Here is a 12,421-nt window from a genome sequence, read left to right as displayed (position 1 = left end):
AGGCTATGTTCGGGCCACGAAAGGTGCCCTGTTTTAGTACAAAGGTGCGTCCTCGGGGCCTAGTAGCCGGAGCGCTAGACTTGGACTTAGGAGAGCCTTGGTTCTCGTGTTAGTTCTGTCACTGGTCCGTGGGGTGACCTCCAGCAAGCCTCCTCGCTCTGTGCCTCAGTTTCCCCACTCCCCAAAGGGCACGACTGGCTGGCAGGCGGCCCAGGCTGCGGGAAGGAGAAGCCACCTCGCTCTGTGCCTCAGTTTCCCCACTCCCCAAAGGGCACGACTGGCTGGCAGGCGGCCCAGGCTGCGGGAAGGAGAAGCCTCCTCGCTCTGTGCCTCAGTTTCCCCACTCCCCAAAGGGCACGACTGGCTGGCAGGCGGCCCAGGCTGCGGGGAGCAGCAGCCTCACCCCACACTGGCTTGGGCAGGACACACCTGTCGGCGCCGCTCTCCCGCGCTCTGCAGGCAGGGGGTGCTGTGCCATGGGGGGAGGGCGCCATGGAGCCGCCAGGGCCCTCTGGGGCCACATGCTGCGGGGGGGGGGGGGGGGGTGCAGGAGGTGATTCTGCCCCTCCCCCACAGGGGGCAGCGGGGACTTCAAGGGCGGCAGGACAAGCTTTACCTATTCCCCTATCTAGCTGGAGGCCCCGCCCCCCGGCTCCAAAGCCCCGCCCCCGCTCCAAAGCGAGGCTGGGGCAAGGCACTGGGCGTGGCTATGGGGGGGGCGGAGTTAAGGACTCAGCCAGGGCAGCGGGCGGCGCTACGAGTCCCACGAGGTGGGAGGCCCCGCCCCCTGCTCTGACACGCGCAAGATGGCGGCTACAAAGGTGTCTCCCGTCGGGCCGCCCTAACGGGCTCCGTCTCGCTCTGGCCGCCATGTTGGGGAGGGCGGGCGCGGCGCCGCCGGGCCTACTCCGCCGCCGCCCGCTGTGGCTCGGGGCGGGCGGGGGGCTGCGGTGGCGGAGCGAGGGCGCCCCTCCCCCGCCCGCGCGCTGCTTCCCGCTCGGCCGCGCGCTCCTGCGGGTGCAGGGCCCCGAGGCGGGCCCCTTCTTGCAGGGGCTGCTCACCAATGACGTGATGCGCCTGCTGTGGGGGGGCGGGGCTCCCTCACCTCAGACCGCGCCCCCGCCTCGCGCGCTCTACACGCATGCGCTCAATGTGCAGGGCCGCTGCCTATATGAGCTCATCCTTTACAGGTGAGACCAATGGGTGGGGGGGAGAGGGAGATTTGGAAGAGACCATTATGGTCTAGCTTGGAGGGGGAGTCCCAGCCTTGCTAGGGGAGGTGATGAGTTTGCTAGGTCTGATGTGGAAGGTGTGACCCTCATGGTGTCACTGGGCCTGCCTTTGTGCTGCAGTGTGAATCAAGGATATTAAAATGCGGTTAAGTGACGAGTCGACAGAATTTCCATTGACTAGTCGATAGGCACTTCTGCATTCCTTCTTTGAAATACACAAGAGCTTCCGCTGGGGCTCTCGTACGTTTCAAAGGAGTAATGTGGAACATCGCCTGCAGCCCTGGGCCAATTGGGAAGTCCCGCTAACTCCAGCCTGCAGGTGGGTGCCTTCTTTGAAATGCACAAGAGCCCCCAGTGGGGGCTCTGTGCATTTCAAAGCCACGGAGCTGGTTTTTAAACTGGATCCCATGGCGGACCAGCTCCCACCTGGCACCCCATGCTGCTGCCTCGGATACAGTGGCTGCTGGCCCCGCCCTCCAGAACTATAGAATAGTGGACTAACTGATAAAATTTATGAGGTTACTCGACTGTTCCGTTAACCGATATTTAACATCCGTAATATAAAGCAACTCTGCCCTTGTTTGGTGTTTACTATGGTGGCTGATTATGAATCTCTGTTGGGCAAAAATCCCTTTGAAAAATGGGGACACTCTTTTAATGCCAACTACGCACAGGCAAGATCAGGCCCTGCAACGTTAGCTATGTACGTGCTCAACTTGATGCATTAGTGGTGGTGAAATCAATGGGATGACTTGCAATAGGCAAAGTGCATGTGTGAGTCTGCAAGAACAAGACTATATCAGGAAAGCCCTGCAAATCTGTGGGTATCTGCATCCCCAGAGTTGCAGCTATCCGAAGCTCATTTTTGCAGATATGGATAAAAAATTTTGTATCTAGAGCCCTGCACATTTGCAGATATTTGCTTTATATCCCTGGGTATCCGCACCCGGATATGTAATCTTGGATCTGCACAGGGCTCTGCATTAGGGATGTAAGAGGTTAACCAACCAGCTGATGCTGATTGCTTACTACTAACGGTTAAACTCTGCATGAGGCTCCTCACAGTTCCATGGGATCCCCGCCGAACCTGTAGCCCTGGCAGCTTTGCGGGGTGTGAGCCGGAAACGTTGGGAGTGGTTAATCACGTAACTGGTAGAATTTTTATCAATTACACAGTTAATTTTTTAATATCCCTACACTGCATATCAGTGTATCTTGTCCTACTATGTGCATTATTATAGCTTTTCTTGTTCATAAAAAAGATGGATTAAAGAGCTCATCTTTTCACTTTTAAATGAATTTGTATTGTTTTGTTCTCCTTTCAGTTCTGTTCTTCAGAGGTAATTCCAGTCACTAATATTTATTTTTTTATGTATTACAATAATCCCTCAAGCTATTCATGCAGTTTATCATAGTAGTTTGTCCTATTTAATGTAAATAGTGCCAGCACAATGGACTCTTGATTGCTAGTAGGTGTCTCTAGGTAATATGACAATGTAAATAAGTAATAATAAGGTGCCTGTTTCTAATGCATCTCTCACTACAGTACAAAACCACCAACTCTAAAAATATTGTATGATAATATACAAACATATTGGCTCTGTTTTTTACACTTATGCAGCCATTTATATTTGTTGACTTCAAACTTGACTTCAATTGCTGCCAAAGTAGAATGGCAACATTTGACAACCCCTCTACATAATTGTAAGCAGTGACAAATTGGACCTTGGATATTCTCATCTCAGTTGTTGTTACTTAGCATTTATGTTGTGATAATACATAAAAGGCATATGTAGATCAGGCTCCATTGTGCTAGGCACTGAAAAAAAATAGAGGTAGGGAAAATAGGGTAACTAACATAATGTGTAATTCTTAGCTATTCAGTAGTACTGATCACAGAGTTCATTCATCTTTCTAGCTAGTATCCGATTACAAATTGATCTACGCATTATGAAGGAAGAGAGTTTTGATGAGGGACTTTAAGGAGGGTAGGATGGGACTGGGAGTCTTTTCCCTAAAAATTGAAGGGAGACAGGAATGGGGAAAATATAACATTTGTTGGAGCAGTGGAGAATTGGATGCTCAAGACTGGCATCATTGACAGAGTTGAAGGCAGGAGTTGACCTTGTGATAATAGAATACGGTGGATAGATTTGGTGAGACTTGGTAAATCTAAGTCTAGATGTCCATTTTGCTTGATTTCTTTGTGATTTTTTTTTTTAAACAGAAAAAAGTATGGCATAAATATTTCATGGTTATTTTAAAGGCGGAGTTCTGTCCATACCAGTGTCAGTAGCATTCAATTAATTCTCCGTATCATTGGACTTGGCCCCAGATTAAGGTAATTAAGGTTCTGGGGATACTACTACTTCTGTTTATTTTAACCTTGTATGTGTTTTTCAGGCTTCATGAAAGTCAAGAAGAGGAGCCAAATATCCTGGTGGAGTGTGACTCCACGGTGCTGGACTCTCTTCAAAAGCATTTGAAATTGTACAAGATCCGGAGGAAAGTAAACATAGTCCCATGCCTTGACCTCTCTTTGTGGGCCATCATCCCCGGGGAACAGTCCGGAGACATTTCCAGTATCCTTGATAAATGTGCAGACAAAACTTTGGTTTTAACTCCTGATCCCAGAGCAGAAGTCATGGGTTGGAGATTGATTACAAAGAAAAAGGAAAATCCACTAGAAATTGTCCCTGGAAGTCATATTGGAAATATTAGGGATTATCATAGACACAGGTACAAACAAGGTAAAGCTGATTTCAGTTTTATACACTAATGAATTAGGAAAATGGAGATGTTTCACTATGAGAACTCCATATTCAAGATCTAATGCAAGATCCTAGTAGAAGTTATAAGTGCTTCAGTTATAAGTAGGATGTCTGAAAGTGTTTGCTGACATGGTAGTAAAAAAAGCTTGCGTTTAATACTTTCAGACTAAATTTGATTTAGGAGCTATAACTATTTTTAATACAGTATATAGCTGCTGGGTTTTTAAATACATGAATGGATGTGACCATGCATAGGATTACTGGTTTCCATGTGATCTGACATTTTTGTGGCTTGAATCTTTTTGATTATTTTTGGATTATTAACTGTGCTGCATGTTTGTTTGCCTGTTGCTGTGGAAAAAAGACAGAGCGTGGCCTGTTTATGAATCCAATCATACATTTTTATTAAATAAATTTACAATCAAAGCAATGTGTATTTGCTTTGAGTTGGTAACTAAGGCTCTGATACTGCAATCTCGTGTGTGGGTGGACCATTGTGTCCATGCAGAGCCCTGGTGACTTCCATGGGAGCCCAGTGAGGCATCAGATGCATCTAATCCTGGACGGGAAGTTGCAAAGGGAGGAAAGTTTTATGCGTGCGCGCACACACAGGGTTAATTTCCAAAAGCTGAGGAAAATTATGCATGAAGTTAGTGGAGAGGGAAAATTTAGACAGAAAAGTGTGAAATTAAGATTGAGAATTCTTTATTCAAAATACTTTATTAGATGGCCAAAAAACTGATTCCACAGTCAAGAAAAAGGACAATTTTGGCTAAAAGGATATCCTGGTTCAGTGGCAGAGTGAAGATATTAATTATGTATAAAATGGGGAAAGGAGGAATGCATAACTTCAGATTTATATCGTTATGAAGTACACATAATAAGGGGAGTTAAAGTAATCAAGGAAGAATCTATGGCTGGCCGGGCTAAAAACAATAAGGAGATTTTACAATATACATTAAACTTCCGATAATCCGGCACCTTTAGGACCCAGGGGGTGCCGGATTATCAGATATGCCGGATTATCGGAAAGGGGGGCTATGAAGGGTCTGGGGTGGAGTGCGGGGGATGTGGCCCTCGGCACTGCGGGACCAACCTAGCAGCACCCCAGCTTCTCTGCCCCAGACTTCCCCAAGTCATCCGCTGCTGAAACTGACCAGCGGCTGACTCCGGGAAGCCCGGGGCAGAGCAGCTGGGTTGCTGCTGGGTTGGTCCCACAGCGCTGAGGGGCGGCGCTAGGGGACCAACCCGGCAGCACCCCAACCACTCTGCCCCCAGCGTCCCCTAGTCAGCTGCTGCTGAAACTGACCAGCGGCTGACTCTGGGAAGCATGGGGCAGGGCTGCTCTGCCCCCCCGCTGGTCAGTTTCAGCAGTGGCTGAATTGGGAAAGCCGGGGGCAGAGCAGCTCCAATTGTCCAGCTGCCTGGAGCACTTCTGGGTTCCAGATGGTGCCGGACCATCAGGAGTGCTGGACCATTGGATGCCGGACCACTGGAGTTTTACTGTATTAGGAACAAAAGAAATCAAGGACTGTCATAGGCCCATAACTAAATAAAGGTGGTAAAATTATTAATAACAATAAAGAAAAGGCCAAAATAGATATTTTTCTCTGTATTTGGAAAGAAGCAGAATGACGTACTTATATCATGTAAGAATGATGAAGTACTTTCCATTCTATTAATATCTAGTGGATGATGTTTAACATCCTCCTGAATTACTAACAGCCTAGATAACTTGAACTCAAGGGTCTTAAGAGCTGGGTGAGATGCTTTTTGGACTATTAGTGTTAATTTTTAATTAATTTTGGAATGCCATGGAAATTCCAGAAGATCTGTAGATGTGATGTCCATATTCAGGGAAGGCTCCCAAGATGACTTGTGTAACTATAGGCCGGTTAACCTAACAAAGCCTAGACAAATAAATGGAAAATTTGAAATAGGATTCCACTGATGGAAGAATAAAAGGATAGGAATATAATTAATGCCAGTCAAATCTGGACATGCAGCAATATAAAAACCATCAAATTTAGTTAACAGCTTTGTGGAAATGTTAGTATGTTCTCCTTTCTGACAACATAAATGACTTTTGTAAGGGGATTGACGTAGTATTGTACAGTATTCTGATTTAGAAAAATAAGTTCTGCAAAATGTCAGTAAAGCACTAATTAAAGGGCTTCAAACATAAGAAGCGGACAGATTTCAACGTACTTGTCAAAGGAGAATCATCACTAAGCGGGCTTGGCACTAGTTGGATTCTACAGGAATTGGTGCTAAGCCTGATGTTCATGCACACTTTTTATCCGTGATCTGGAAGTAAATATAAAATCATTGGCCGACACAAGGATTGACAGAGATAAATAATGATGAGGACAGGGCAGTCATTCAGACTGGGTCTGGAGAGCTTGGAAACTTGGCACATACAAACAAAAGGCATTTTAAAACAGCCAAATGCAATGTCATACATCTAAGGACAGGAAATGTAAGCCATCCTTCCAAAATGGGAGACTGTATCTTGGTTAGCAGTATTTCTAGGGATCATAGTAGACAAGCAAGATACCTGGGCTGCAAGGCTATGTCTACGTTGGCATGATCTTGCACAAATGCTCTTTAACGCAAGAGTTCTTGGGTTAAAGTATTTGCGCAAGAGAGCGTCTACACTGGCATGTGCCTTTCCGCAGAAGATGTGCTTTTGCGCAAGAGCATCCGTGCCAGTGTAGACGCTCTCTTGCGCAAGAAAGCTCTAATGGTCATTTTAGCCACCAGGCTTTCTTGCGCTTGAAATTCATGTTGTCTGTCTACACTGGCTTCTTGCGCAAGAACAGTTGTGCAAGAGGGCTTATTCCTGAGCGGGAGCATCATAGTTCTTGCGCAAGAAGCAATGATTTCACACATAAGAACGTCAGTGTTCTTGCGCAAGAACTCCCCGCCAGTGTAGACAGGTAGCATGTTTTTTGCGCAAAAGCAGCTGCTTTTGCGCAAAATCATGCCAATGTAGACATAGCCCAAGTGTGACACTAGCAAAAGGAGTAATATGATCCTTAGTGTAAGGAGGAGTAGCGAGTAAGAGTGGAGAGGTGATTTTTGCCTCTGTATCTGGCAGTTGAGAGACCAGCATGGGAATACGGATGTCCAAAAAAGAGCCATAAACATGATCTGAGAACTGGAGAAAATGTCCTCTAATAAGAGACCTAGAGCTCAGTCTGTTTAGCTTATCAAACAAGAAGATGGAGAGGTGACCTGATTATAAGTATTTTCATGGGGAGGAAATGCCAGGTACTAATGGGCTCTGTAATTTAGTAGAGAAAGGCATATTGTGAATCAGTGGCTGGAAGCTGAAACCAGTTTGACAAAATCAGAGATAAGGGACACACTTAATAGCGAGTAGTGAAGGAGGGTGATTAGTCACTGAAACCAGCTACCATAGAAAATGCTGGATTCTCCAACTCTTGCCATCTTCATAGCAAGTCTGGATGTCTTTTGGGAAGATAAATTTTAGCCAAACAGAAGTTATTGGGAGCAATACCAGGGTAACATGGTGAAACCTTCATGACCTGTGATCTACAGGAGGTCAGAGTAGCTGATCTAATTCTGGCCTTAAACTTTATGAGCGAGGTCTGTCCTTCCAGATCAGATTGCAGGATCACAGCCTGTCTTAGGGCATGTATTCACTAGGGATGTTAAAATGTGTTTAAGTATGTAATTGCATAACCACTGAAAATGTCAGTGGCTACACGGGAGCGTACAAGGGGGGAGAGGGAGCTTGTGTGTGTGCTCAAAACATCAATAGATCAGATTTTTGTTTCACCTTTTCAATCAGCCTTTGCTAACCTTTGTGACTAGTGATTTCAACTTGGGCCTCTAACCAAAGTACTGAAAAAACAATAACTTCACATTATTTCTACTCATTTTTTTTAAGTACAGTTTACAGAGAGCAAGATAGATGCTAAAAGTGCTATAAACTGTGAGAGCCTGACAGAACTTACCAGTTGCTTCTATTTTTTCCCCCAGGAATAGCTGAAGGCGTAAATGACATCCCCCCAGGAGTAGCCTTACCACTGGAATCCAACCTGGCCTACATGAATGGCATCAGTTTTACCAAAGGCTGTTATATTGGGCAGGAGTTAACAGCTAGGACCCACCACACAGGTGTCATCCGCAAACGCCTGTTACCCGTGCAGCTTTCAGCTCCTCTGCCATTGGGAAGCATTCCTGAGGGTGCTGCAATCTTAACTGAGTCAGGAAAGTCAGCTGGCAAGTACCGGGCTGGTGGAGATGAACTTGGCATAGCTTTGCTGCGATTAGCTAACATAAATGAGCCACTTCGTATCAGTTTACCAGGCGACGCTAATGTGACCCTTACTGCAGCTGTACCTAACTGGTGGCCAAAAACTACCAACCAATAAATAAGGAACCCTCTATGGCGCATCTGCCTTACTTTAAAACTTTAGGCTTGGGGAAATTCATGTGCTCCTTCACTCCCTTTCATCATGTTTTCCTTTTGTCTTTCGTCTTTTATTTGCAGCCCCTGGGCAGGGTGTATTACAGAAGGGTCCTTGGGAGCTGGGCCAAACAAGGGCCGAGTGGAGAAGCCTGTAGGAGAGCAGAGAAGTATTCAGCAAAATCTGTACAGTTCGTCTTGCGGAATTTCTCCTGCATGCCCTCCTGTAAGGGAGGGGAGTATGGGGCAAGAGATTAAGGAGACTGTGGGCTGTGCTAGGCAATGAGGCTCCATCCCTGAAAATCCTTGAGTCGGCCACAGCGCTCTTGTGGCCTGCCCTCTCCCTCTGTGACCTGTACCTTACTTCCATCTCCGACAGACAGTGAAGACAGGCCGGTTATTGCTGTATCAGTCCCGTGGACATTTGCATGGTACAGAAATGTCTCTATCAGTTTCCACTAGCTGGTTAGCTCACCCAAAACTGAGATCCCACAGCCTTACAGGGAAGGACTTTCATGGATTAGGGATGTTAAATTTAGATTAATTAACTAATTGAATAGTTGATGGGCTTGCCATTGACTATTTAATTAGTCTACAAGGGCGCCTCCGCCTTTGAACTGTAGCAAGAGGCCTGCTGGGGCACTTACACATTTTAAAAGCAGAAGCGAGCAGGGGGCTAGCGGGGGAGTCCCCCGCTGGCCCCGCGCGAGCTCTGGTGAGGCTCTTGTATATTTCAAAGGCAGAATTGCAGCAGAAGCAGTGCAAATGGAGACTGCTTGAGTCCCCCTTGCACCATTTCCACTGTGCCTCTACTTCTCCTGTCCCCTGCGAGGATGGTGCTGGGGATAATTGGCTTTTAAGCTGGCTTCCCCCCAGCACTGGCTCCTGCTCCCCACTCTTGCTGCCTCTCTCTGGGTATGTCTACACTACCACCGTAGTTCAAACTAGGGTGGTTAATGTAGGCATCCGAAGTTGCAAATGAAGCCCGGGATTTAAATATCCTGGGCTTCATTTGCATCTTGCCGGGCGCCGCCATTTTTAAATGCCTGTTAGTGCGGACTCTGTGCCCGCGGCTACACGCGGCACGGAGTAGGTAGTTCGGATTAGGCTCTCTATTCCGAACTACTGGTACACCTCGTTCCGAGAGAGCCACGAGGAGTAACGGTAGTTTGGAATAGAGAGCCTAATCCGAACTACCTACTCCATGCCGCGTGTAGCCATGGGCACGGAGTCCGCACTAACGGGCATTTAAAAATGGCGGTGCCCGGCAAGATGCAAATGAAGCCCGGGATATTTAAATCCCGGGCTTCATTTGCAACTTCGGATGCTTACATTAACCACCCTAGTACGAACTAGGGTGGTAGTGTAGACATACCCTCTGATAGAGGCAGCAAGTAGGGGTAGAGGGGAGCAACTAGTTGCATCACTAGTTGTCCAATAAACGTCTGCTTATCAGCTAGTTGCTTACATCCCTACCATGGACCACAGAGGAGTCTATCACAGAGACACTGCTCCCCAGCTATGTGTTGAGCCTTTTTGGTTTCCCCTCTCGACACAGTGGATGGTGACATATATCTTGAAGAGCCTCTCCAGGGCAGAGGGATGAGCTTAGGGTGGATGAAGGATATTAAGGAATGGCGACCAAGGAATTTAGCCCCTGCTCTGTGGGAGGCACACTGTGTTTATTTGAGTTCTTCTGGGTCGTGCTGAGTATTTCTTTGCCCTCCCTTGGGTGGATCAAAACTTATTCTGTACACAGTGCTGTATATGCTGAAAGGGGAGGTGGGAATAGGAATTTTATCGCAGTATGTGTCCAGTGTTTTTATGTCAGGAATACTTCTGTGGGATTGCAGGCTTTCCAATAGGAGCACACTACCTGTTTCTTTCAACAGTCTGTGGCTTTGCTACTCTCTGCCTAAAATATTCACTGTGAAAGTTCCCTGCATCGGGCTTTCTGCACTCTCCTAGACTGCTGATTGAGGACTTTTTGTTTGCATTCCTGTTCGTGGTCTCTAAAGGAAGAGGAATGGATTGTTCTCGGTGCTTGAAATAAGATTTTTTTCTTTTAATACCTGACCTCATGGCTGAGCAATGTATGCAGAGGCTGTAAAATCTCCATGTACTTTACGGCTGCAAGGTCAGCAGACGGAGCACAATGATCAAGTGCACTCAGAGGTGCCCTGCCCTGGCCAGGATACTGGTTATAAAGGCCTGGTCTCCAAGCAGGGTTTGTACCAGTATAACGATTTCATAAAGAGATGTGATATTTTACTGAAATCGTTATACTGGTACAACCCCTCATTTGCACCAATTATACTTGTGTAAAGATGCCTTCCCCATCCTTTACTGCAGGGGTGAGCATGATACGGCCCGGGGGCTGGATCTGGCCCTCCAAGCCTTTTAATCCAGCCCACCCACCCCTGCAGCATAGAGTAGTGCTGCTCAAATCAGCTGGCTGCTCCCTGTGGCCCTCTGCATTGTGGGGAGAGGGGGAGGTTTGGTGTGTTGAACCCACGCCCAGAAAAATCTCAACTCTCATTGGTTGGCTTCTGGCCAATAGGAGCTGAGACATTTGGTTGGGATAGGGGCAGTGTGCAAAGTTGCCTCCTCCCGCACAGTGCAGCTAGCCACATGGAATAGCCAGCTGGGGGCTGTTGGCAGGCAGGGAAGCCTGCTTGAGTCCTGCTGGCTGGGAGCTGCTTAGGTAAGTGCCTCCTGGCCAGAGCCCTCCTCTGGCACTCCAATCTCTCCTGCACCCCCTCCTATGCCCCTCCCCCAGGCCAGAATGGACCCTGCACCCCAATACCCCGCCCCAGGTCACCACCCAAACTCTCTGAGCCCTCCTCCCCCCACCACAGGTCATAACTCCCTCCCAGATCCTGCCCCTGCTCCTACATCCGTCTCCCAGGCCAGAATCCTTTCACACACTCATACCTCCTCCCGGGCCCCTGTACTCTAATCTTCCCCCAGGTCACAACCTCCTCCATCCACACTCTCAGCTCCCCAAACTTTCTACTGTAGACCAAGCCTAAATGGATCCGTGAGGAGGAGCTTGATACACTAGTATAGTTTATAGTTAAAAGAGCAGAACTTTGTTGTAGACAAGCCTAAATCAAGATACCAAGAACACCTACATAAAATAACGCCTCTCCTGCGGCTCCCAGGCATGTCTGCTATTGAAAGAGATCACTGCTCCAGGCCTCGCTGCTAGTGCGTTGCCTGGGAGCCGGGGACATGCAAGGTCTTTCAACTGCTTCTGTTTAAAGGGCTTGAGCCTTCTCTGGGACTGTTGCCTGGGAGCCACGGGGAAGGTACGAGCCCTTTAAATAGAAGCAGTTGCGAGGGCTTGCATGTCCCTTGCTCCCAGGCAACCGGCTAGTATGGTGCCATAGCTGCCAGCCCTTTCAATTGCGTCTGTTTAAAGGGCTTGTGGCTGCCAGGCAACGCAGCTGTCTGGGAGGCGCCAGCCCTTTCAATAGAAACAGTTAAGAGGGCTCACAGCTCTGGCACTGATAGTGCACTGCCTGGGAACTGGAGCAACTGCTCCTATTTAAAGGGGTTAAGTGTTCCCTGTGGCTGCCAAGCAATGTGCTATCTGCAATCTCTTGGCTACTGTTCTGCCTCCTCCTTTATGGCCACCTGTGTTTTTAACTAGCTTTGATCTAGAACACTTGTCCTATTAACAGTGTAGGATCAGTGCCATATTTGCCTGACAAGCATTGTTCTGATACTGCAAAACTAAAATGCCTTTGGGTATAAGAAAATTGAGAGAATGATAGAAATGTAGGGCCAGAAGAGACCTCAGTGGGTCACCTAGTCCAGTTCCCTGCACTGAGCAGGATTAAATACTATTGAGACCGTCCCTGATAGATGTTTGTCTAATCTGCTCTTAAAACCTTAGTGAAGTAATATCACATGTGCTAAATATACCAAAATAAAAGCATCTTTTAAGATGCAAAAGGAATTGGGACTATAAACGA

At 47.5% G+C, this 12,421-nt stretch overlaps 1 protein-coding gene across 2 annotated transcripts; it reads left to right on the top strand.

Annotated features, from left to right (window-relative positions):
- Nucleotides 1-740: 740 nt before the first annotated feature.
- Nucleotides 741-9,394, top strand: IBA57 (iron-sulfur cluster assembly factor IBA57). Of its 2 annotated transcripts, XM_075922946.2 has the most exons (4): nt 741-1,190; nt 3,636-3,982; nt 8,012-8,254; nt 8,526-9,394. In XM_075922946.2, exons 1-4 carry the CDS (start codon nt 871-873, stop codon nt 8,597-8,599), a joined length of 984 nt encoding a protein of 327 aa, XP_075779061.2. In that variant the 5' UTR covers nt 741-870; the 3' UTR covers nt 8,600-9,394. The 2 variants fall into 2 exon arrangements, with proteins under 2 accessions (XP_075779061.2, XP_014432387.3); XM_014576901.3 differs by lacking the exon at nt 8,526-9,394 and having other exon boundaries at nt 744-1,190; nt 8,012-8,419.
- The last annotated feature ends 3,027 nt before the right edge of the window (nt 9,395-12,421 follow it).

Source organism: Pelodiscus sinensis, chromosome 2 (assembly GCF_052426305.1).
Source record: "Pelodiscus sinensis isolate ZL-2025 chromosome 2, ASM5242630v1, whole genome shotgun sequence".
NCBI classification, from domain to species: Eukaryota; Metazoa; Chordata; order Testudines; family Trionychidae; genus Pelodiscus; species Pelodiscus sinensis.
The sequence above is the reverse complement of the archived record's forward strand: the minus strand, read 5'-3'. Positions and strand labels throughout refer to the sequence as shown.

What these genes read in the sequence shown, in the direction of transcription:
- IBA57 (XM_014576901.3), top strand. Translation starts at nt 871, where the DNA reads ATGTTGGGGAGGGCGGGCGCGGCGCCGCCGGGCCTACTCCGCCGCCGC. An exon ending in TATGAGCTCATCCTTTACAG is followed by an intron (nt 1,191 to 3,635) that starts GTGAGACCAATG and finishes TGTGTTTTTCAG; the next exon opens with GCTTCATGAAAGTCAAGAAG. An exon ending in TAGACACAGGTACAAACAAG is followed by an intron (nt 3,983 to 8,011) that starts GTAAAGCTGATT and finishes TTTTTCCCCCAG; the next exon opens with GAATAGCTGAAGGCGTAAAT.